At 46.4% G+C, this 26,037-nt stretch overlaps 1 protein-coding gene across 1 annotated transcript in view; it reads right to left on the bottom strand.

The window, feature by feature from the left end:
- Nucleotides 1–466: 466 nt before the first annotated feature.
- Nucleotides 467–26,037, bottom strand: part of BSG (basigin (Ok blood group)) — a 137,952-nt gene continuing 112,381 nt past the window's right edge. The window contains exons 3-9 of the mRNA XM_048498324.1: nt 25,329–25,488; nt 22,225–22,313; nt 21,119–21,252; nt 17,472–17,748; nt 5,627–5,651; nt 4,846–4,915; nt 467–2,253 (exon numbers count right to left, since the gene is read on the bottom strand). Of these exons, the coding sequence (XP_048354281.1) occupies nt 4,858–4,915; nt 5,627–5,651; nt 17,472–17,748; nt 21,119–21,252; nt 22,225–22,313; nt 25,329–25,488 (743 nt within the window). The 3' untranslated portion in view covers nt 467–2,253; nt 4,846–4,857. The remainder of the gene's footprint in view (nt 2,254–4,845; nt 4,916–5,626; nt 5,652–17,471; nt 17,749–21,118; nt 21,253–22,224; nt 22,314–25,328; nt 25,489–26,037) is intronic.

Genomic DNA, 26,037 nt, shown 5'->3' with positions numbered 1-26,037 from the left:
GCGCCATGGAAGGTCTTGTGCGGAGAGTCTCCTGGATCAAAAGAAAACTCTGAAGCAGTGTTTCCCAACCTTTTCGAGGTCAGGGTACCCTTGACCTTACTCTTCATATCTCACGGTACCCCTGCTGCCACCCTCCACCTTCCCCTCCCATTGCCCCTGCTTGCCACACACCCCACCTTCCCCTCCCAGGGTAAAGGGAAGCACTGGGGGTGGTGGGGGTGGCTGCTGACCTTGCGGCAGGCCCTGCCCCATGGGCCAGCTCCGTGTCCTTGCTGGCGCCGGTGGGAGACACCACAAAATGAGGGGGGGGTAGTGTTGCTGCAGTACCCCCGGGACATGCTCACGGCACCCCAGGGTACCACGGAACCCTGGTTGAGAATGGCTGCTCTGAAGACGACACAGCTTGGCTTTCCGACACCCCTGCCACGAGGAAGGCCGCGGACGGCTCAAAGCAGGGCACGCGTTGTTCGTTCAGGGCACTGTTAGCTTTATTTCCGCACTTCGCCGAGGTTGGAAACTCCACCCCCACCCACCCCCCGTTTCCACATCATGTTCTGCAGTTACAAAGTTGAAAAGGCTCCTTTGCAGACTTGGGGACGTCCCAGACTTGGGCTCTTTGGCCAGGTCATCTTTCCAGCAGGCTTCAGGCAAGGGGTTATTTTTTGCAGGCGCTTCTCACGACCACTGCTTGACTTCGAGGCTCTGGCCTGGTTTTCCACTCAGCTTCCCAGGGAAGGTTCTTGTTCCCAAGCCCCCACGCCCAGGCCGGCTCCTCTCTCCCGTCTGTGCTCCTGCCTGTAGGTTCACCCTCCCCTTTCAAAGTCTCCGGTCTTCGTGCCGCTCCCGGCATCTCTCGCTTCTTTCTGCTGCGCCGACGCCTTCCCCAAACCTTCCAGACTTCCTGCCCTTTGCACTGAGAACCGGAAGTCTCCCCGAGCCAGCGACACTGACAGCCCCCCGCCCTCAAAGTCCCTACAGCTACAAGGCGAACGGACCCAGAGGCCTCAGCAGTCGGAACCAGGAAGCAGGAACTCCCCAAGAAAAGAGCCAGTCTGCCGTTTGGGGAGAAAACTTTCTTGTTAGAACAGGTGAGGTTCCAATCGTACCGGACAGAGATGGTCGACGGACTCTACGGCGCTTCCCGTCCCTTGCCAACTCCCCCCCCCCCCAAAAAAAGTCAAGGGGCTCTGTGGGGAGGGGCCCTGCAGCTGGGTGTTTATCTCCTGCTGCCACGTTCTCCCCCACCCCAACCAGGAGATGCTTCGGTCGAGTGCGAGAGAGGCCCGGCTGCCAACCCCCCCCCGGCCACTCCACAGCTTACTCCAACACCAAACCCAGCCTGAAAATGCCAGCTCCTAGAGTATACCCGTTTTAGCCACGCTTCCCAAGTGTTCTGCGTTTAGATCTGATGGGGCGGGGGTGGGGGGTGGGGCCATAAAAAAGACTGCAGCTGAGAACAGAATGTTACTAAGAGTTTTGAAAGCCCAGTGCTGAGCCATTATGGCACTTGAAAGAGAGGAAGGGCGGCACGCCGCCCGGGCCGAAGGGGAATGAAATCTGGTCCAGGAAGCCGAGTGGAAGCTAAGATGTCTGGCCAGCAGGGACTTGCCTGGCCAGTCGGAGGCTTTCCTGTGTCCACTGTTAGAGCCGACACGGCGAGCTTTGGAAGGGAGGGGAAGCTGCTGCTACACACAACGCAGTGGTCTTCGTGGGTTTCCTGGGAAAGCCCATCAGAGGCTGCAAGAGCAGCGCAACCAAGATTTCAAACAATGGTGGCCTTTAAATCTCTCCATTTCCAGGGCCACTGCTGACCTCGGATGTGTTTTAAAAACAGTTTCCTTCCCAAGGAACTTCCACGGTTGGTACCCACACAGCTAACAAGGGGGGGAATAATTAGCTTCCCTCTCGAAGACACCCACGCAAGGGGAAGGGGGCCCGCTCAGCCCTGCCCCATTTACATTCTTTCCCACAATAAATTTTTGCCTAGATTCCCCCCCCCCCCCCCCCCACCCCTTCCCGGCAACTAAACAGTGAAGTCTACAAAACAAAAGAGTGTGTCCAAACTTATAGGTAGAAAAATGCCCCCTACTGTTCTTTCTTTAAAAAAAAAAGAAAAGAAAGGAATTTTACTCTACAAACTCTCTCGAAAAGTGAAATTAACTGATTTTTGCAAAGATGCACTAGAATATCCTTGGTGCTATGGAGCAAGACGGAGGAGACGTCCGAGCGATCTGCTTAAAACTGGTGTGTCACCTGGCGCGGAGAGACAGAAGGGGAGGGGGGGAGACAAAACAATACACAGGTATGGTTAAACACGCACCATGCAGATACAACACACAACTGTGGCTTATGTGACAGCTGGAGCTCCAATCCGTGTTAACCGTGGTTACGAGCGAGCAGCCATCTGCATCGCACCAACCAAAGTTTGTGCTGTTTCCCTGCCCCTCCATGTATGCGGAGACGAGCGGGGTCAGTTAAACCGTGGGTCTGTCTTACGATCAAGTCTTCAAGCTCAGCGGCTGTTAAGTATTACCAGTCCTTCTGCGGCTCAAATCAGCGGAGCAGGCCTCGCAGGGAAGGAGTTTGGTCTGGCTGGCCCCATTATTTCCCTTCTTTGCCTTAACAGCTAGACCAGTGATGGCGAACCTATTGCACAAGTGCCAGAGCCCTTTCTGTGGGCACGCGCGCACAGGGTTCATCATGCGGGGGGGGGGGGGGCAGAAAATCACCACACACACACATCTAGGCTGGCTTGGGCCGCTGGGCATGATGCCCCGTAGAGGGCAGGGAGGACTCGGCTGGCGGACCTGGTGCCTGTGCTCCGGATGGCTGCTGCCCGAGGGGGGGCAGAGGGTTAAATTGCCGTGTTGGCACTTTGCGATAAATAAGTGGGTTTTGGGTTGCAATTTGGGCACTCGGTCTCGAAAAGATTTGCCATCACTGAGCTAGACTCTTTTCCACCGAAAGATCTAAGTACTTCATCTGCCACGTGCTGGGACTGTCTGGAGTCCAGCGGAGCATTCTAAAACAAAGACGGTTCAGCACATGGCGGATGAAGCTACAATTCTACTTAGATCTTTCGGTGGAAAAGAGCAGGAAGAGGAAGAGAAGGCCCCCACCCCGTTGGCTGGCTTGCAGTAATTTGTACACAGTATTTCTGGGTAAAGCCCCCTTGGATTTCAATTTGAATCAGGTGGGACGTAACTCTTCAGCAACATCTGAACTGGGTCATTGTCAAGACAGAGAATGGAGCATGGCTTGGATCAGCCATTCGGATATGAACGGCAGCTCAACAAAACAGGCTTGAAATCTCTCTTTGAATTTAGCAAACTCCCCCACGTTCCGAGGATGGATGGGAGTGGGGTTTGCTATCAAGGTTCATTGGACTTATGGCAAGCCCTGGCGGGGTTTCCAAAGGAAGAGATGCTCGGGGGTGGCTTGCCATTATCTGCCCCCCACGTCACACCCAGGAGGTCTCCCGTCCAAATACTAGTCAGGGTCAGCGCTGAAGAGTGTGTGACTGGGCCCAGGTCACTCGGCAAGCTTTCATGGCATCAGCGGGGATTTTAATCTCATTTTCCCAGATCATAGTTCAGCACCTTACCCACCACGTTGGCTCCCTTAATTCATCCAATTCAAGGGCACTGTAATGGGCACTGTTAAGTTTAATACAGACCAAATTATTCTTCCGGGCTTTTAATTGACAATGCCAGTACACGCCCAGCTCCACTTATAACAAAAGTCTGCAACCTCCAGATGTTCATGGACTACAAATCCCATCAGCCCCTACCTGCATGGCCAATTGGGAATTGTAGTCCATGGACATCTGGAGAGCCACAGGTTGCAGACCCCTGACTTATAAGATCAGTAAAATTAAGATGAGAGGTTGAGAATCACCACTGCTGATATTATTTGGCATGTTTTTAATTGTAAATTTATTGATGTTGGTTAAGATTGTTTTTAAACGTGTGTTAGCCGCCACGAGGCTGGCTTTGGCCAGGGAGGGACGGGGGGTACTAAATCTAATAAACAACAACAACTACTGCTCCAGGTTTCAATTCCCAGCCTACAAGGACTTCCACCCACACTTTCCCAAACGAATGGCAGCACAACGGAGCAGGCCTTGATTCCAAGCTAACACAACTGCTACCTGTTAAACCAGGGGTCTGCAACCTGCGGCTCTCCAGATGTTCATGGACTACAAATCCCATCAGCCCCTGCCTTGGAGCAGGCCTTGATTCCAAGCTAACACAATTGCTATCTGTTAAACCAGGGATCTGCAATCTGCGGCTCTCCAGATATTCACGGACTACAAATCCCATCAGCCCCTGCCTTGGGCTGATGGGATTTGTAGTCCGTGAACATCTGGAGAGCCGCAGATTGCAGACCCCTGTATTAAACTATCAAAGTGAGATCTACAAAACTGGTAACTGGCCCCCCATTTACAGCCACGCTTATCTCCCTTCTCCAGGCACTAATCCAGGGAATCGGTCACATGACCACCTCATCCCAGCCCTCCTATGCTCAGGGTGGCATCCACGGAGACTACCTGTTATCTTCTCAAGGTCCAGGCAAGGTAGGCTAGGCTGAAGAATAGGGACTGAAGGTCTGCCAGCGAGTGGGCTGTGACGCCTATGTCACAATGTCACAGCCAGAGCTCCCAGGCAAAAGCACAACCTGCTGTCTACTGGTCTGCTCGCACGCCGCTGCTTGCACGTCGCGCCTGGCAGCACCATTTTCTGGGCAACGACAACATGCCCATATATGTCAGCCCTCCCAGCTGGCCCAGGAAGAGCTGATAACCCACCCACCCCCACCCCACAAGAAGACAAACTGCGTTCCAACCTTGATGCCCGCTTAATTTGCATTCCTCTGGCGCACGTTCTTGTCCTTGTGATTTGAAGCATTGCTTTTCCTGGAAGAGAAAAAGAACAGGTCAGAGGGTTCCGAGTCCTCCCCTCGATGGACGCACACCCAACAATCCCACCAAAGTCAACACCCAGTGTTTTGCTACTTGTGGAAGAAAACCTAGTACAGCCCTTCCTCCTCCTCCTCCTCTATCTGAAGCCCAAATCACTGGAAAGCTTTCCTCTCTCAACCTCACTCCCTGGACAGACCTATCAAGACGGCGCTTTGGTGACTCTGTGTAAAGTAGGGGTGGCCAATCCATGGTGCTCCAGATGTTCATGGACTACAATTCCCACCAGCCCCTGCCAGATTGCCAGCAGGGGCTGATGGGAGTTGTAGTCCACGAACATCTGGAGCACCATAGGTGGGCCACCCCTGGTGCAAAGACTGTGCAAAGGCTGTGCTGGTCTTTCATTCCGAAGACTGCGTTTCCAGCTCCAGGCTTCGAATCCAAGTACACACTGACAGTACCAGCCACGTTACATGCCATTTGCCCAGATAAGCCTCTCGATATCTCTGCTGCTCCCATCCTCTTGCCAATAACGCTATGCAATTTTTTTAAAAAGGTAACCAACATAACACTGGCCCAGTCAGGAATGATGCAAAATTATGTGGAGGGCAAGGCTCTCTTAACGATTTAATCATCGTTCTTGTCTCTTCCCCTCCCACAAAATGCTTGAAATGTTTGCAACAGAAGGAGAAAGCGTTTGGCACTTACAGTGGTGCCGATCCTCCATCGTCATCTTCAAAAACGGGGACACATGCGAAGAAAGACAAGGTCATATCAGAGAGGAGCTTCACTTCACCTGGCACACGAACGCACGCACACACACACACACACCGGTTCCCAACTCTCCCCGCCCAGTCAGGGGACTAACACGCTACTTGAGGATAGTTCAAGGGGCTCAATTAAAAATAATCCACTACTTCACTACAGCAACAAAAGATTTCACTGACAACAGGTTTTCCAGTCCCCTCCAGGGATAAAGGGACAGCATAAGGTTCAAAGTAATTTAAATGTAACTACTCAGGGAGCAATTTAGGGAACTAGGTATTTGAAGAAGAGAAGGCTAAGGGGTGACATGATAGCCGTGTTTGAATATTTGAAGGGATGTCACTTTGAAGAGGGAGCAAGCTTGCTTTCTGCTGCTCCAGAGACTAGGACCAGGAGTAATGGATTCAAGGTACAGGAAAAGAGATTCCACCTAAACATTAAGAAGAACTTCCTAACAGTAAGGGCTATTTGACAGTGGAGTACACTGCCTTGGAGTATGGTGGAGCCTCCGCCTTTGGAGATTTTTGCCTCCAGGTAAGTTTGAGGGACCAAGGAACTGCACTGCATCAAAGATGATGTACTGAGATCTGGCATCCGAGAGACCCAATGAAGGCATCTGGCGAGAGGGCAACCCGAGTGGTTATCGTCTGATGCTGCCTGAAAGAACGAGATCTCCCCTTTGTTCAAAGAATAGGACACTGGGTGGCGCACTTGTAGTTTGTTTTAACGACATCCGATATTAATACGATTATTTATTTATTTCTGTAAATTTATTTCCCACCTGTCGCCAGAGTGATTTCTGACTGTTAGCCATCCTGAGACCCACGTGGCTGGGAAAGGGCAGGTTAGAAATCGAATAAATAGATGACTTCCGGGTAAGGCTTCGGAGAAGCTGGACGCCTCTCGCTGAGAAGCCATCCCGTACCTCTCTTTCAAAGAGGCTAACAACCTCTGACACCTTAGGACAAATTTCCTAACTCCCCTGTAAGCCAAGGGGAGGTTGGTGTCAACTTCTGGGGCGTGTTAGAGGGTCTTCCCTGCCCAGAGGTCTGTGCCGAGGACCGGCTGGGTTAAGGAGAAGAAGCTCCACGTCAACTGCCATTATAAGAGGGACGAGGAAAACTAAGATCCAGTACAGCAGCAGAGAAGCCGAGAAAACCCAAATATCATGAAATAAAGGTGGAGAAGGTAAGACTACTCGTTGAGAAGTTCTAAGAAAGAGTAATTAAAGAGCGAAAGCTAAATACCAATCTGAAAGAGCTTAAAACTACTAAAAGAATAAAGACCAGCGACTGTGCCTCTGGAGGAAAAAAAAAAATTAAAGAGCCAGCGACCAGACAAGGAGAATCAGGCAAGAGGGAGTGAATGTGATGGCCACATTGGGGGGGGGGCCCGGAAAAGCAGCACGTGGTGATAAAAGATAAAAGGAAACTTGATATTTTTTACCTTATCAATTATTGTAACTTCTTGACTCAGTGCCAGCAAGAAACCACAGAATTAAAGACTAGACTGTAGGAGGGAAGAGAGCGGATTTTGGACAAAACAAGGAAGTTAAGCTTGAAGAAAGAGAGAAAGGAAAAGAAACCATAGAGCTGACTGGAGGGAAGGGACCTAGAGAGGCGGCTTCAGAGAGATATTTCCAGTGTATACTCACAGAGGCAAGAGTAGAATGCGTGTGTAAAGACCTCACTTACAGAGCGCAGAGAGTTGAAGAAGAGAGTTAATTCCCCCCTCCCAGGTGACTACTTAGATTACAAGTAAGTCTGAATTTACGAAGAATATCAAGACTTGCTTGTGCTATATTTTCTGAAAGATGTCAACAAGAAATAACAGCAAAAGAAAACAAAATGGAAAAACTAGAAAAAAATCCAATTGACACAAAAACTCCTGAAAAGAATGGAGAGTGGAGGCTAAGCAAAAAAGATGAGACAAGATGCAAAACTGGAAACAAAATACTAAAATGTGTCACTTAAAGCACAAGAACAAGCAAAGGAACGCTTTTGATAAATTGGATATAAAAGGTTCAGCAGGATTGAAAATGACATCTCAGAAATGAAAAAATGATTTAACTCAGCTGAAAAAAATTAAAGGAAAACAACAATGGAGGGATGCAAAGATGAAATAGAAGGTAAAAAATGAAAAGACAACACAACAATATTGGACAGCTGCCACAGTAAATGGAAATACTTAAAAAACCAGACTGATATCATATTTGCAGACCAGATGGCCTTTGATTGAATTAAAAGCGAAGGAGAAAATATGCTAAAGGTTGAGAGGGGTGTCCAGAAAGAAAGTAGAGAGGACTTAAGAATATTACTTTTCGGTTCCAGCATTATCGGAATTTCTACAGATGGATAAAAGACAGATGGATTTGAAAATAGACAGAGTATATAGAGTGAACACCAGATTCACAAAGGATAAGAACCTATCACGTGATATAATAATTACATTTGCAAGAAAAATACTCAGAGACAAAATTTTAATGAAACACTCAAGGGACAAATTGAAAATCAAAGGAAAAATAATTTCGGTGATGAAAGAAGTCCCTCTACATATTTTAAGAAAAAGAAAAGATTATAATCCATTGGTATCTTGGTTAAAATGAAAAAAAAAAATTCGATAGGGACAACTGGAAGGATTAAGCTTTCTCCAACCAAACCCAGAGTTCCAAAAGAATTAATATTGATTTGAGTCCCAAAAAAGTCCAGCAGAAAGGTTTATGAGTGACATCAAAACAAGGTTAAAAATTCCAAGTTTAAACTTTCGAGGTAAGTTACACTACACTTGGTGCTTTAAGAGAAGATAATAGAATTGTAAAATATTAAGACTATACATTTTTTTTCTGGAATTTTTTTTTCTCTAAAAAGTGTTGTTATAATTTTTGTTATATATTTTAGAATAATTTATATCTCTCTGTATAAATATGCATACGGTTAGTTAAACTCTCAAATGCTCCAATTAGGAAAGTGCTAATTTTACCGAAGATGGTGCTTAAAATGATATCGCTTAATGTGAATGGGATGAATGGGCCAATTAAGAGAAGGAAGGTATTTAACTATCTAAAAAATTTAAACGCAGAAGTGTTGCTATGCGTCTTCCAGGAGAGACACATATAAAGGGAAAAAGACATCAAATATCTAGAGAATAAAAAACTCGGAATTCTATTTCATGCAAAAGAAACGAGGAGTTGCATTATATATAAAAGAACAGTTAAGACCCCAGAACCTCTTCTCTGATGATGGGGGAAGATTTGTAGGGGTGGAGATATTCATAGAAAATACCAAAATATTGCTTATAGGTGTTTACGCCCCTAATGTTAGAAAATCCTCCTTCTTTGATCAGTTGCTAAAAGAAACATCTAAGTACTTTTAAATGATCATATAATAAATGATGGGGGGGACTTCAACGGAATAGTAGATACATGTCTAGATAGGAAAGGGAAAGGACAAATAAGGTCTAAATCAAATCCATTACCAAAAACCTTTAACTATATGATGAAGAATCTTTGCTTAACTGATGTCTGGAGAGAAAAAGAAGGAGATGCGAAAGAATATACTTTCTATTCTAACAGGCATAAGACCCTAACAAGAATTGACATGGTGTGGGCTTCAAAACTAATGATTTCACTGACCAGAAAAATAAAATTTTTGCCAAGGGTAATATCAGATCATAACCCAATTCTTTTAGAAATGCATCAAAAAGGGAAACCCGGAAATAGAAAAGTGAAAGACTGGTTATTTCAAAAGGAGAAGATCAGGATAAAATGTGAGACACAACTAAAAGAATTTTTTGAGATTAATGATGAATCAATTGAAGATATAAATATAATTTGGGATACTAGTAAAGCTTTTGTCAGAGGACTGTTAATAGAACAAGATGTTCTGGAGAAAAGGAAAAGAAGGGAAGAAAATACTAAACTGACAATGGAACTAGAAGAATTAGAAGGAGAATTAAAGAAAAAACCAGGTAAGAGACAGATATTAAAAAAGATAAGGATAGTAAAGGCACAATTAGACAAAGATATGACTCAAAACTTAGAACGTAGCTTAAAATACTTAAAACAGAAACATTTCGAATGGGCTAATAAGCCAGGGAGGTGGATGACAGCAAGATTAAGAAAAGAAAAAAGCTCAAAAATAATTACAAAAATTAAGGAAAAAGAAGAAATCATAAGAGAAAAAATTGAGAAAAAATTTGTACAATTTTTTTCCACGCTATATAAAAACAATAAGATCAATCAGACGGCTGAAATTAAAAATTTCCTGAAGAAACAACAATTAGAACAGATTAAAGAAGAGAAGTTGGCTGAAATGAATAATTCAATCACAATAGAGGAAATTGAAACTTCCATTCAGAAATTGAAAGGGAATAAAGCCCCAGGCCCTGATGGCTTATCGGACACATATTATAAAAAATTTAAAGAAATAATAAAACCAAGGCTATATAAAATATTTAATAACATAATGGAGGGACATCAAATACCAAAATCTTGGCAAGAAGCCCATATTGTCTTAATTCCAAAAGAAAATCAGGAAGAATTGGAGGTGAGAGACTACAGACCAATCTCGTTACTGAACGTTGATTACAAGATTTTTGCTAATATTTTAGCAGAAAGAATTAGGAAACATCTGATACATTTTGTAAAAAGTAGAGAAGATCAGTGCTGGAGTTTCTCCCAAGGTAGGAATAATATCAAAGATAATATGAGGAACTGTGATTAGCAGCTTCATAGAGATGAGTCAGAAAAGAGTTATGGAGAAAAAAAAATTGGCAATGATATTCTTGGACGCTGAGAAGGCATTCGATAATGTCAGCTGGGAATTCCTTACACAAGTTATAGAATCAGTTGGGATAAAGGGAAATTTTAGTAATGCCATTAAAACAATATATTCAGAACAGAGAGCCTCACTACTGATCGAAAAGCAATTTTATCAAACAGAATCATTTTAAGATAGAGAAAGGTACCAGACAAGGATGCCCTCTTTCCCCACTTCTGTTCATATTGCCAACTTGAAATTTTATTAAAAAGTTTTAAAAAATAATAATGATTGGGAAAGGAATTCAAAATAAAAAAGATCAAAGCAAAATTAAATATAAGGCATACGCCTTGATACGATGATCTGAGTGCTATTTGTTGACAACCCGATAGAAAACTTTAAGACAATAGCAAAGCAATTGGAAAAAAATCTTTTGATGAAATAATAGCTGGATTAAAAAAAAAAAATAAACAAAAAGAAATCTAAAATATTAACTAAAAATTTAGATAAAAAAGAAATTAGTCAACTTCAGGAAATTACAGGATATGAAGTAGCGAAAAAAATTAAATATTTAGGCATAACTTTGGAAAGAAATAATAATAATCTATATGAAAATAATTATAATAAAATATGGAAGGAGATAAAGAAGGAATTAGAACATTAGAGATGCTTACAATTATCATTTACAGGTAGGATAAACGTGATCAAAACTTATGTGTTACCAAAGATGATGTTTCTATTTCAAAATCTCCCTATCATATTATCAGTAAACCACTTTAACAATTGGAAAAAAGATATAATGCAGTTCATTTGGTCAGGGAAAAGGCCTAGAATCAAATATGTCAACATGATAGGCATAAAAGGAAAGAGGTGAGTCTGGGTGTGTGCCAGATCTGCGAATTATACTTTATGAGGCTAATGTACTAGTATATGGATAAAAAAAAGAGTGGATTATGCTAAAAGAGATAAAAAAAAACCCTTTTTACTTAGAGAGGTCCACGATCTGATCAGTGGATGGCATGATCACCTATGGCCTATAAGGATCCAAAGAGAAGAAATAGTAAAAAAAATTCCAAGATCATCTTATTAAAGAAGAAGGCACTGATAAAAGTATGGAATAAATATAAAAAATACTTTTTACCAAGAGTACACCAGGTTGGATATCAAAAGAGCGAGAGACATTGCAAATTATAGAATTCAGTGACAAATGGAATTGGCCTAGATATAAGGATATATTACAGAATATTAATGGCAAGTTAACTATAAAGGATAGAGAGGAAATAAAAAACGGAGATGAAATATGTCATTGGTTCAGTTACCTTCAATTAAAAAGTACTTTCGAAAAAGATCTTAAAAATTGGAATTTCCAACGGAAAGCACCTCAATTTGAAGAACAGCTGTGCACAGATGATAAAAAATTAGTAGGTAAGATCTATAAGGTATTATTAGCCTATAAAACAGAACAAGAGGTGGTGAAACATGTGATGATAAAGTGGGCGCAAGATATAGGAAAGGAGATAAGTTTGGAAGAATGGGAAAGGACATGGAAAAAACATATAAAATTTACGCTTGCGTTAAACCTAAAGGAAAACTTCTGGAAAATTTTCTACAGATGGTATTATACTCCAGAGAAAATAGCTAAGATAACAAAAAAAGAAGTTAAATGCTGGAAATGTAAAAGAAAAGCAGGATCACTAATTCATATGTGGTGGGACTGTAAAAAAATTAAAAATTATTGGAAAAATATAGCAGATACGATTGGTCAAATATTTCAAATTAATATAGAATTAAAACCAGAACTCTTCCTTTTGGGCATAATTAACAATAATTTTATTTCCAAAAAAATGAAAACCTTTTTTCTCTTTATGATGATATCGACGGCCCATCGAATAGAAATCTCGCTTTTCAAATTATGGAGAGAACAAGCACAACTCCAAAGTGTTACAGACTGGGAAGAAAGGATTCAACAAAATAATGGAAATGGACAGACTAACCTGGCTACTGAGAGGAACAACCCAGAAAGTTCTTGACTAAAACCTGGAGAGATATATATATAGACTACAAGAAAATTTGTAATAAATATAGATTTTTTGCCGATATAGTAGATTATGTTACATGATTGGAATTTTATAATTGAGGTGCATACTAAAGAGACTAGAGTACAATAGAGTATATCTTATATAATGTTATGTATTACTCTCACAGAAATCAAAACATCAAATCTGTTATAATTGTCATATTTTTTTAAAAAATAATTCTGAAGGCCTAAGAAAACTCCTCTTCATTTTCTTATGAAGATTAGAAGTAAAATGTTACTAACCAGCTAAAGCCTTTATGTTTAGATAACTTTCTTTCCCTTCTCTCCCCCCTTCTCATACCCCCCCCACCTCTATACATCTTCTTTCTTCCTCTCTCTTATTCTTTCTTGGTACTTTCTCAATCTTTTCTTTTTCTATAACCAATGGAAATACAAATCCCCTTTTGACTCTCTAAACTCCTACTTCTATTTCTTCTTTCACTCTTACTCTAACCTTTCCTGCTCTCTATTCTATATGCTTCATCATTATCTGCTCTTTCTTCTGTAGTGATTTTTTCACAAAGGACAAGTTATACTAAGTGGATGTAATAATTTTCTTTATATTTTAAACCCAATAAAAATTATTTAAAAAAAAAAGAAATAGAATAAATAGAATCATAGAGTTGGAAGAGATCCCAAGGGCCATCAAGTCCAACCCCCTGCAATGCAGGAACATACAATCAAAGCACTCCAGACATATGTCCATCCTGCCTCTGCTTAAAAACCTCCAAAGGAGACTCCACCACTCTCCGAGGCAGTGAATTCCACTGTCAAACAGCCCTGACAGGCAGGAAGCTCTTCCTAATGTTTAGGTGGAATCTCTTTTCCTGCACCTTGAATCAACTAGTCCATGTCCTAATGGATTAGCAGAAAACAAGCTTGCTCCCTCTTCGACATGGCATCCCTTCAAATATTTAAACAGCAACAAACTACTTGCAGGACTGTTGTGGGGTTTCTGGGCTGTATGGCCATGTTCCATTTTCTCCTGACGTTTCACCTGCATCTGTGGCTGGCATCTTCAGAGGATCTGACAGCCGCAGATGCAGGCGAAACATCAGGAGAGAACGCTACTGGAACACGGCCATACAACCCGGAAAACCCACAACACCTCCGTGATTCCGGCCGTGAAAGCCTTCGACATAAACTACTTGTGCTCTATCTTAGTCTGCTTTCTGTGGTACTGATGTTAAACACAAGAATCTGCTGTGACTGAAATAAAGACAGTGTCCCTTAAAACGACAGAGGCAAATTGGGACTGTTATACCGAGGAAGTAGCCTTTATCCACAAAATGGACAAAAAAACAGAGAGGTCGTCTTAAATTTGGACTTTGGATTTATTGTGGACATTGCAACTCTCTCCTTTTGAGGACTTTATGCCCGATTTGCACGATATATTTGTATGGCTGTGGTGCACAGCAGAGATTTTTGAGACTGACGTTCCCCGTGACTTTGTCGCTTCTGTGCTTCTGCACTTTATATTAAATGCGTTTCACACTTATCATGTTTGGGACCCTCATGTTGTAGCCTGGGCATAACTTGTTTCGCCTTGTGTTGGCCACCAAGGGAGCGCAACTGGGTGTCAGTAATGGTGATATGGACATATAGTTTATGATGTTTTAAGCCATTGTATTTAATCATACAAGTTATATTAGAGTAATTCACTGGGTACCAAGCACTTCAAAAATTTACTTTCGTTGGAAGAAATGAAGCTCATAGAGCAGCCTGACACTGAGCTGTGATTTTGGAAAACAGGGCCCCACCAAGGAGATAAGGAATTAGCAGAAGCTCACAAATACAGATAAGGGTGAAGTAAAACTGGGTTGATATAGCAACCAAGATCTCTGAACGGGGCAAGATGACATGAATACACGCCCAATTGTGGAAAGCAAGGTGGGCTTTGGAGAGGAGTGGAGATTCAAATGGCAATGTGTATGTATTCCAAATCTAGCCAATGGTCAGAAGACAAGGAGGGATGTTTGTAAGAGGGTATAAATTATGTTACACAAGCAACAGCTCCTGGAACCTCCTCCCTGTTGCTAACAGAGTTCCCTCTTCTGCGCAGAATTGAATGAAAACAATAAATCTCTGAACACTGAAGAAGCTTTTGGATGGTTATTTTTGTAACCGGTCAGAGCTTTTGCTCTGTGGACAGGGCCTTGCCCTGTGCCTATCAAAGGGTACTCTGAGACAAAGCTGCTGGCTGGGTTAGCCAACCCCAATTCGGCAGGCGCAGCAAGCAAGCAAACAGGCTGTTGAAAGGCTGAAGCACAAGTCTCTGAGCAAACACGGAAGCAGAACTGCAGCTACAGAACAGGGACGGCTGCTAATTGCTGGAGGAGGCAGACAAACAGGGCTTTCTGCACCACGCGGAATTCTGCTGTCTACGGTGAGTGCCGAAGGAGCACCCCTGCCCCGCCAATCATCAGCCAAGATCTCTCAGCAGACAGACACAGCGCCTGGGATCTGCCAGCAGACAGGAGCACAAGAGTGCCACAGAGAGATCGACAACAGCCGGTGTGAAGGACGCTGGCTCTTCCACTTACCACAAGCGGTTGCACGCGCAGCAGTGGAGAAAGGAAGAGAGTGCAAAGATAATGCCCCCAAAGACACCACCCTCGTGTGGCAGTTTGTAAAAAAACATGCCTGCCCTGTGTCACCAGACCTCAGCCCCCCCACCCAGCATTCCCCAAGGACAGGGCAGGTTAGAAGTGCTCCCTGACGAGGCAGGAAAGATACTGGGGAAGATGGCCGCCAACAGGAAGTGACCTAAGTATCTTTCTTGCCTCCTTGACTGAGTGTGGGGAACACCCCCAACAAGATGGCCCCCACCATCCAGGAGAACAGTGCAGCATTTTCAAGGAGTCCAAGGTGCATTTTCCAGAGGCCTTGATCTCCAGAAATCCTGCATGATGCAATCCAGAGGGAAAGCTGTAGAATCCCGCAGGTGGATTTTGAAAGGTTGGAAAAAAAAAGGTCCTAAACATCAGACCTGCAAAGAGAAGCCTATTTCTTTCCCCCTTCCCTCTCCCTTTTTTGAACAGACAGGACTTGGTTACCAACTGAACTTAAAAAGGGGAGGAAGGAGACTGTGGGGCAACGTTCAGTATTAAGTCACCCGCACAGAGGAGAAAAAACAGTTGACAGGTTGTCCCCAGACAGTAAAAATTCAGTCCCAGCTTACACAATTGGTTTGGTTTGTGCAACTTGCTCTCCGCCCCCCCCCCCCCCCCCCGGGCTCAAAAATCCTGCCCTGCCACTCAGTGGAGCAGCATGTCTGAAATTGTAGGAAGGGGGAAAAGATCCTTACGAGGGACGAAGCTGACCAGGGTTTGACACAACAGCCCCCTCCTGCCACAGCCCCTGTCTCCTAACAGGAAGCAACTGTGCCTTTGTCTGTGAAGACTGGGAGTTTGGAGAAGAGGAAGAGTTGGGAGTGCACAGGCTAATCTAGTTCCCCAGATAAGCCTCCACAGCTCAAGCAGCAGAGCGGGGAATCAAACCCGGTTCCTCCAGATCAGAGTGCACCTGCTCTTAACCACTACGCAACTGCGTTATGCATTTAACTCAAAGTATTTTGATCCTCTCCTTCCTACCTACATGGGGCAGCCCCCTTTGACCTCACTACTGGCTGGGGCTGGGGGCAGGAGTAGGGAAGAGACTGGTTCGAGGGCTTAGGTACTCCCGGCAAAGGAAAGTCGGCTTCGCTATTCACCAACCCGTGGAAAGGCAGACCAAGCATGGCTCTCAAGGCCACCTTGCTCAAATTCTGGGGAGCCTCTTCTCTGTGCAGATACGACACACACAGGGCGTGTGTTTTGGTCAGATTCACACGCCGCCACGCTGTTTGGGAGACAACTGGACAGCACTTGCCCAACGTTCTCTCCATTGGAAACCCGACACAAGGACTGAAGCCCGCCGAAGGATTCTTAAGCTGGGGAAATGGCTCACGTTAAGAGGCCTGTTTGGGAGGAAGCCCTATAACAGTGGTGGCGAACCTATGGCACGCCAGATGTTCGTGGACTACAATTTCCATCAGCCCCTGCCAGCATGGCCATGCTCCATAATAATCAAGGCAGGTGTACAACAGGTACTGTCACAAATATTACACTCATGCGTACTCCAACTCACTAGGTGAGTGTCATTTCAACATTATCTTTCTATCACAAATATACAAACAAATTGTTGGTAAGTACACCGTCAGGTATGGCTATAAAACCTCTAGATTAGGTTTTTATTTCGGCAGTCCTTTGTCAAGCCAATAATTGTTTTACAAAGTATTCTTTTTCCTTACTCCTCTAGGAGCACAACTGTTTTTTCTTACAAGTTTCCAAACTGAATTTCAAATTTCACTTGAATGGCTCTTATTTAAATAGTCCTTCTCTCTGGATATCAGGATCTCATGTCTCAGGGAATTTTCAAGGATGGGGGGAAACCCTGAAAAAAAATGCAATCCCTCACCTGCGTTTCGAAGCCCCCAATCTTCTACCCCAGCGGCCTGACATTTCATTGAGCTGAACGTCTAGCTCAGGGGTCTGCAACCTGCGGCTCTCCAGATGTTCATGGACTACAAACCCCATCAGCCCCTGCCAGCATGGCCAATTGGGGTTTGTAGTCCATGAACATCTGGAGAGCTGCAGGTAGACCCCTGGGTTAGAGGGGTCTGATGGAAATTGTAGTCCATTAACATCTGGAGAGCTGCAGGTTGTAGACCCCTGGGTTAGAGGGGTCTGATGGAAATTGTAGTCCATGAACATCTGGAGAGCTGCAGGTTGTAGACCCCTGGGTTAGAGGGGTCTGTTGGAAATTGTAGTCCATGGCCAATTGGCCATGCTGGCAGGGTCTGATGGGAATTGTAGTCCATGAACATCTGGAGATCCATAGGTTCGCCACCACTGCCCTATAACCCCAAAGGAACACACACACACACACACCGTTCCCACTGGGTACTTCTTACCATCAGGGACCTCGTCGGGCTTTCTCCTCTTCTCGTAGATGAAGATAATCGTAATGAGAACTAGAACTTCGGCGACGATCCCCAGGAACGGCCACAGAGCCGCCAGGCGGCTGCGGACCCGCAGCTCCACGGTGGCGCTCCCGTGGCCCATCTCGTTGGTGCCGTTGCACACGTACTTGCCCGGGTCTTTCTCGATGTCCAGGGACAGGATTCGCAGCTCCGTCTTGTTGCCCTCGGATTTGATGAAGAAGCGGTCTTCTGTGCCATTCACAATGGGCTGCGGGGGGGGGGGGGGACGGCAGCTCTCGTTAGCTGAGGGGCGGAGTCGGAAGCTGATCCCATTTTAAAGGAGGGGCACGTTCTGGGTTTTATAAAAGCTTAAAGGCAGGTGGCAGCTGGGTTCACCGAGGCCTAGTCTACACATAGCAAAATCCAGTCCGGTGCACCACTTCAGAGAGAGAGTGTGTGCGGGGGGAGCTTGTATTTTATTGTTTTGCCACAGTAAACATCAGCAAACACAAACTTAGCCCATGCAGGAGAAAGGCTTGGAGCTTGGCCTTCCCATGCTATGCTGAGTTTATCATTTAGAGGGAATTTTCAAGGATGGGGGGGAACCCTGGAAAAAAATGCAACCCCTCACCTGCGTTTCGAAGCCCCCGATCTTCTACCCCAGCAGCCTGACATTTCATTGAGCTGAACGTCTAGCTCAGGGGTCTGCAACCTGCGGCTCTCCAGATGTTCACGGACTACAAACCCCAGCATGCTGGCAAGGGCTGATGGGAATTGTAGTCCGTGAACATCTGGAGAGCCGCAGGTTGCAGACCCCTGGTCTAGCTCACACTCGGCACACTCCCAGGAGAATCGAGACAGTACTGCAAAAAACCATCGAACCCTTCTCCCCTGGCTTGGCTGTTGAGAGATCTTACGCGTGCGCAAAGCACCCACAAGTCACAGTTGTTTGTTGTTGTTGTTATTATTTATTTAACTTAATATACCGCCCCATCCCGAAGGGGCTCTGGGCGGTGTACAACATAAAAACATCATACATAAAACATCATAATACATTAGCTAGAGGAGCGAATCAAAATTATAATTAATATCTACGCTCCATCACTATAAAATCCCATTTAAAACAGCAGTTATTTCTTAGTACAGGCACCCCTCGAAACCCTTACTTTAAAACCTGAAACCCTCCCAGAGGAGGGGGGGGGGGAGACACTGGGTCCCAATGATGTTAAGGATCCCTATATAGCAGAAAAGGAAGGAATAAAGGGGGCACACTCAGCGGCTGGTCTCTCCAAAGGCCCGGTGGAACAACTCAGTCTTACAGGCCCTGCGGAAATCGCCGAGATCCCGCAGGGCCCGGACAGCTGGAGGAAGAGTTCCACCAGGCTGTTCCACCAGGCTGGGGCCAGAGCCCTAGAGTTATGGTGACTCCAGCAAGGCGAGTGATTACGTGGAGGCGGCTCGGCGTTGCCTTCCTCTGCAGAGTCTTCCTCGCAGGTCTCCAAGTTCTGACCCTGCTTCATTTCTGAGATCTGACGAGATCAGGCTACACCAGGGGTGGCCAACCTATGACGCTCCAGATATTCATGGACTACAATTCCCATCAGCCCCTGGTGGAACACTCTTCCTCCAGCTGTCCGGGCCCTGCGGGACCTTGGCGAGTTCCGCAAGGCCTGTAAGACGGAGTTGTTCCGCCGGGCCTTTGGAGGGACCAGCCGCTGAAGGTGCCCCCCCCCCTTTGGCTCTTAATATCTGGGCCCTTTTCCATCTAATGGGACCCTAACCCATTCCCTCCCTCTTGGGGAGGATTTAAAATAAGGGCCTGTTGGATGCCTCTTATTATTCTTGCTGCTGTTTTTTTTAAGGTTTTTATTATATTTATACTTGTATCGAGATTTTATGCTGTACACCGCCCGGAGCCCCTCGGGGATGGGGTGGTGTAAAAGTCTAAATAAGATAGATAGATAGATAGATAGATAGATAGATAGATAGATAGATAGATAGATAGATAGATAGAGAGAGAGAGAGGATAGATGATAGATAGATAGACAGATAGATAGATAGATAGAGAGAGAGAGAGAGATGATAGATGATAGAGAGAGAGAGAGAGAGAGAGAGAGAGATAGAGAGATAGATAGATAGATAGATAGATAGATAGATAGATAGATAGATAGATAGATAGATAGATAGATAGATAGATAGATAGATAGATAGATAGATAGCATGGCCAATTGGCCATGCTGATTGGGGCCGATGGGAATTGTAGTCCATGAACATCTGGAGTGCCATAGGTTGGTCACCCCTGGGCTATACAATGCTGGCTTCCCTCTGGCTGGAGTTTTGACCTTATAAATAATATTCCCCACCGGTCCCCGGAGGAAAAGTCTCCTGCCAGCTAACTGTGCCCTTCAGCTGGCTCATACCACACTTGCCTGCCTCAGCTTATGCTGCAAATAGTAGCAGAATCGGTGTAGTGAACCTTGGATCTGGATAGGTGAGAGCCAAGTTTAAATGTCTCTGCCATGAATCTTGTCACACACAGACAGACAACCTGGTCTACCTGACAGAATTGTCGCAAGGATAAAACAATGGAGGGGAGACCCCCCCCCCCACACACACACCACCCTGAACTCCATGGAGGAAGCCGTGGATAATAAAAAAAAAATCAAGCAGATAATGGGGATGGGGGGGGGAGTGAAGTGGAGTTCTTTGGACTAAAGAAGGGTCTCCGCTTTTGTTCTATAAAATGTTCCCAGTGCTCAAGCCTGCAGAGAACACTTCTGGAAAATGGGCAGAATCCTAAATACTTGGCAGGGGAAAGCAAACCCCTGAAATATTTGACCAGGGGGAGCAGCAGTGGCGTAGTGGCTAAGAGCAGTGGCTAAGAGCAGGTGCACTCTGATCTGGAGGAACCAGGTTTGATTCCCAGCTCTGCCGCTTGAGTTGTGGAGGCTTATCTGGGGAATTCAGATTAGCCTGTGCACTCCCACACATGCCAGCTGGGTGACCTTGGGCTAGTCACAGCTTCTCAGAGCTCTCTCAGCCCCACCCACCTCCCAGAGTGTTTGTTGTGAGGGGAGAAGAGCAAGGAGATTGTAAGCCCGTTTGAGTCTCCTACAGGAGAGAAAGGGGGGATATAAATCCAAACTCTTCTTCTTCATGTGCGTGCTTAGGTTGGAGAAAAGTCTTCCCATCCTGGAAACAGCTCTAGTGAGCAGCAGCAGCAGAGCAGCAGCCCCACCCACCCTGTGAGGTGGGTGGCGCTGAGAGAGCTCCGAAGAACTGTGACTCGCCCAAGGTCACCCAGCTGGCGTGTGTGGGAGTGTACAGACTGATCTGAATTCCCCAGAGAAGCCTCCACAGCTCAGGCGGCAGAGCGGGGAATCAAACCCGGTTCCTCCAGATTAGAGCGCACCTGCTCTTAACCACTACGCCACCGCTGCTCCCTTAAAAGGTTTGAGAAAAAATGCAGGCAATGCAGTGAAGTACCTCCCCTCAAGCCCCAGTTTGACCACTAACACCAGTTGAGGGGTGTTGGCACAGATTAGCAGCATTCCGCTCTTATTGCCCAGACTCAACTAATGTTACATTCAGTATTCCCAGGGGCACAGCAAACCATTTGCTTCAGCTGCAACACTCACCTGGGGCCCGTCCACCATCTTATACCAGGACCACTGGGTGACCGAGGGGTACGACAATAGCTTGCAAACCAGCACCCCGGTGTCGCCCTCATTCCCATGCTCTGACTTCTTGTAGGGAATCACGTGAGGTTCGACTGGAAAGGCAAAACAGAAGCAACAGGTCAGCTGACGAGGATAGCGAGCCGGCTGAGCGACAAGGGCGGCGATCTGACGAGCGGCTTGCTGCGGGGGTGCTTGAAAGAGCTTGTTTTGGAACAAAGAAGGCGGCCCGGCTTGTGAACAGTTACTAGGCCGAGAGGAAGAATCACCTTCCAGTGACTGGGGCGGAGGGGAGAGGGGTATTTCTATCACTTGGCACTTTCTCTCCCCTTGGGACTCTTTAGTTTGGAGAGGAGACGTCTGAGGGGGGATATGATTGAAGTCTATAAAATTATGCATGGGGTAGAAAATGTTGACAGAGAGAAATTTTTCTCTCTTTCTCACAATACTAGAACCAGGGGGCATCCATTGAAAATGATGGGGGGAAGAATTAGGACTAATAAAAGGAAACACTTCTTCACGCAACGTGTGATTGGTGTTTGGAATATGATGCCACAGGAAGTGGTGATGGCCACTAACCTAGGTAGCTTTAAAAGGGGCTTGGACAGATTTATGGAGGAGAAGTCGATCTATGGCTACCAGTCTTGATTCTCCTTGATCTCAGATTGCAAATGCCTGAGCAGACCAGGTGCTTGGGAGCAGTAGCAGAAGGCAATTGCTTTCACATCCTGCTTGTGAGCTCCCAAAGGCACCTGGTGGGCCACTGCGAGTAGCAGAGAGCTGGACTAGATGGACTCTGGTCTGATCCAGCTGGCTTGTTCTTATGTTCTTAGCTGTTGAAGCCACAACATAATCAGTTTGTTATGCCCAGCAAATGGGCTACTAACTGCAGTAAAATAGTCTGTGCAGCTGAATTAACTTTTCTTGGGGCAGAAATATTAATCTTCCTTCTTGGTTTCTAAGGAACATGAGGAAGTGGCGACTTGTCGTCTTTTGACGGATTCAGACAGCACAGCCTATTCCTCACCGAAGGGTCAACTCATCAAGTTCACACCCCAAATAGTTACCTTTCACAAACACCGTCCCTTTGGCGAGTGGGGTTGTCTCAAAGTAGCAGTCGTATTCTCCTGAAGATTCGTGGTCTACTTTCGCTAGCCTGCAAAGAAGACAAGCTTGTAAGGAACAGTGAGTCGCACCAATAAGAAACCAACGGTGCCTAAAAAGGCAGACCCACCGGGGCGTGGCCAACCTATGGTGCTCCAGATGTCCATGGATTACAATTCCCATCAGCCCCTGCCAGGGGTAGGGTGGCCACCCCTGCTATACATCCAGCCAGTGCTAAGTGTGGGTTGCTGATCTCAGCCTCACATGCACCCCTGGCAGGAGGTTCTGCCAACTCAGACAATCATGGCTCATGAACATCTGGAGCACCAGAGGTTGGCCACCCCTGCCAAGACTGCAGAACAGCAAGCCCGTGTCTTTTATGCTGGGGCATGACACCCATTGTCCTTTCAGACAGTATTGTGTGCTTTCAAGAGCAAACAGCACTGTGCCCATGAGGAGGCTACCCAAGACCCCCACAAAGCTCCTTGCCCTGACGCTCGGAGATCCCGCCCACCCACGCCACAATAAACCACTTCTTTCACCTCCCACAAAAGAGAGTGGCAGGGTGTGATCTCTTGTTCCGCTTCAGTGGCGTAGGAGGTTAAGAGCTCGTGTATCTAATCTGGAGGAACCGGGTTTGATTCCCAGCTCTGCCGCCTGAGCTGTGGAGGCTTATCCGGGGAATTCAGATTAGCCTGTGCACTCCCACACACGCCAGCTGAGTGACCTTGGGCAAGTCACAGTGCTTCGGAGCTCTCTCAGCCCCACCCACCTCACACAGGGTGTTTGTTGGGGGGGGGGAAGGGCAAGGAGATTGTAAGCCCCTTTGAATCTCCTGCAGGAGAGAAAGGGGGGATATAAATCCAAACTCTTCTTCTTCCTTCCCTGTTCTGACCCTCTCCTTGGGCCCGCCTTCCATTCCTCCCCTGCTCTTTAGCTCTGACCTTTTCGGTTTCTTTTTTAATCCGGGCCAGGTGGCTTCCTCGCTCTCCAGCCTTCTCCTCTGCTGCTACAGTCTCCTTCCTCTCATGCCTATCCTCTGATGACATATAAGCTAGCCTCACCCAGCCAGGTCAGGGCTTTCCCCCACCCTGGAGAAAAGAAGTCTGTAGCCCCTGATGTCCTGCAACTGTGAAATGTCCTTCTTGCCTTCTCTCTGGGCTCTGGCATTTCAAGAGCCACGGAACAGCCCACACTGACAAACCCTTTATTATTATTATTATTATTATTATTATTATTATTATTATTATTGTTGTTGTTGTTGTTGTTGTTGTTGTTGTTGTTGTTGTTGTTGTTGTTGTTGTTATTGTTGTTTAATTTAATATACCGCCCCATCCCCGAAGGGCTCTGGGTGGTGTACAACATAAAATCACAGATAAAAACATCATACAATACTTCCAGAAATATAATAAAACAACGGTTGTCCTAAGATGGCCTCCCACCTAAAACCTAATCCTCCTAGAAGGGGGAGGGAGAGGTAGCGGGCCCTGATAGTATTAAGGACCCATATATCCCAGTAACGGGTCCCGATGATATAGGGGAGGGGGCACACTCAGCGGCTGGTTTCTCCAAAAGCCCGGTGGAACAACTCAGTCTTGCAGGCCCTGTGGAAATCACCCAGATCCCGCAGGGCCCGGACAGCTGGAGGGAGAGTGTTCCACCAGGCAGGGGCCAGAGCCGTGAAGGCCCTGGCCCGAGTGGAGGCCAGCCGCATCATTTACTCAGATGTGTGCTTATAGAACAAGCGTGCACAGGCAGAGCGACAGACAGTCCATTTAGAATTGTTCCCTCGATGGAATGAGGTGCTTACAAACGCACACAAGAGCTTTCAAAAGCAGGAAAGGAAATCCCATCAGCGGAGGGAAAATAATCCAGTTTGAGCCGACGATGAATCCTGGTTCTGAAATCTCAGTTAGGGAAGCTTGTTCTGGATGGATTTTATGGATCATCCAAATCTTGTGGGGGGAAATGGCAGCTGGGGAGGGGCTGCTGTGCAGCAGAAGGGAGGGAGGAGAACCTGGTAGGGAGGGAGGAGAACCTGGTAGGGAGGGAGGAGAACCTGGTTTGTGGAGTTGACCGGACTTGTACATTCGCCACTGTTTCAACACTAACTGTCCAGTTAAGAGAATTGAGGGCATGCGAAGGAGGGTGGTTTATAAATACTTTAATCCTTGCTTGGCTCCCTGCAGCTATGGAGCAAGAGGCACGTCTGCCCGCCGCATGGAAGGGACGTGAGGCCTCGCCCCTCCGGCCTGTGCCAAGTGGGAGAGAGAGTGTGTCATGGGAATCGAAATCCCATCACCACAATAACAATGGGGATGGCAATTCAGCTCCAGCGGCCATGGAAGTTTTGGCTGCAAACTGACCACAGGGGACGTGCATTAAACAGAGGGGAAAGGGAAGCGCTCTGTGGGAAATCAAACTTGCCCTTTGGATCAGTGGTGGGATCCAAAAATTTTAGTAACAGGTTCCCTCGCCAGCCCCCCCTCAGCAAAGGGGGCAGAGGCGTACCTAGGAAAACCTGAGCCTTCGGCAAAACCTGAGTTGGATGCCCCCCCATGGGCAGCCACCCCACCAGGACCCCCCAAATTCTTTTTGCACCAGGTCATTTCTAAATCATCACCACATTATAGAAAATGCCCCAACTCACAAATCTGAACACAGCAACGGTGAAACACACAGGTTCTTTGATAGAGACTGGTGAGATAAAAGGTACGGAAGGCTGAGAATCCATGAATTGCAGTACCTGAAAGGGATTAACCCAGTTCAGGGAGTTACATTATTAGTCGCAATGGCTATATGGAACCTTCACGTTCAAAGGCAGTAGGCCTCTCGGGGAGGCGAGGGCGTGGAGGTGGAAAAGCGGACCCCATTAGTCACCCCCTCTCGGCACACACAAATAATTAGTAACCCACTCTCGGCAACTGGTGAGAACCTGCTGGATCCCACCTCTGCTTTGGATTCTGAATGCATGGAGGTAAATCTATGTGCGTGGTGGTGAACCTATGGCACTCCAGATGTTCATGGACCACAATTCCCAACACACGAGGAGCCCCAAAATACCTACATGTAGGAAGTGGAATTTGCATGACCGTCATCCGACTGGAGCTTGTCGTCCCCCTTCATCCAGTAATGGCCTTCGATTGCCGTTGGCGCTCCACTTATGTTACAAGAAATGACCACGTTCGAGCCATCGTTTACCTCTGGTGAGGCCGTGATGGTGGGGCCTGGTTGTTTGAGAAGGAAAGGAAAGCTTGGTTAGCACAACACCCAGCCAAGGCGGCAGTTGCGGGGAGCAGTTGCGGGGGAGGAGGGAACGCTTGCTTGCTCGGCTGAGCCCGATTATCCATTGAAATGCGAGAACAGAAGCGCAGGAAATGCCACCACGTAACGGCGTGCTTCTAGCCTTTGCATCGCCTCAAGGTTCAGGTGTGGGGAACAGCGTGAAGACAGGGGTTTAGCAAAGGCTAGAAACGCAGCAAACTAACTGGATTCCAGTGGTTAAGATGCTAGGGGTGGGGGGGAAAGTGGGAGCCATCTGAGCCCTGCCCCACACGTTCCATTTTGGCCTTCGTTCCAGCCGTGGACCACTCCAAATATTGCTATCAGAATAACAAAAGTGCCCCAAATGCATGCAAATCTGACCAATTTGCATAGCTTATCCTGGACACAATATTTGTGTTTTGGGGGTCACACCACGGTAGATAATGTTTCTAGACCCTCGGATGGACCCTCCCAAAGGATCCACCGTGACGTTCCTACACCATTCTGTTCCT

Source organism: Sphaerodactylus townsendi, linkage group LG05 (genome assembly GCF_021028975.2).
Source record: "Sphaerodactylus townsendi isolate TG3544 linkage group LG05, MPM_Stown_v2.3, whole genome shotgun sequence".
Lineage (NCBI taxonomy): Eukaryota > Metazoa > Chordata > Lepidosauria > Squamata > Sphaerodactylidae > Sphaerodactylus > Sphaerodactylus townsendi.
The sequence above is the reverse complement of the archived record's forward strand: the minus strand, read 5'-3'. Positions and strand labels throughout refer to the sequence as shown.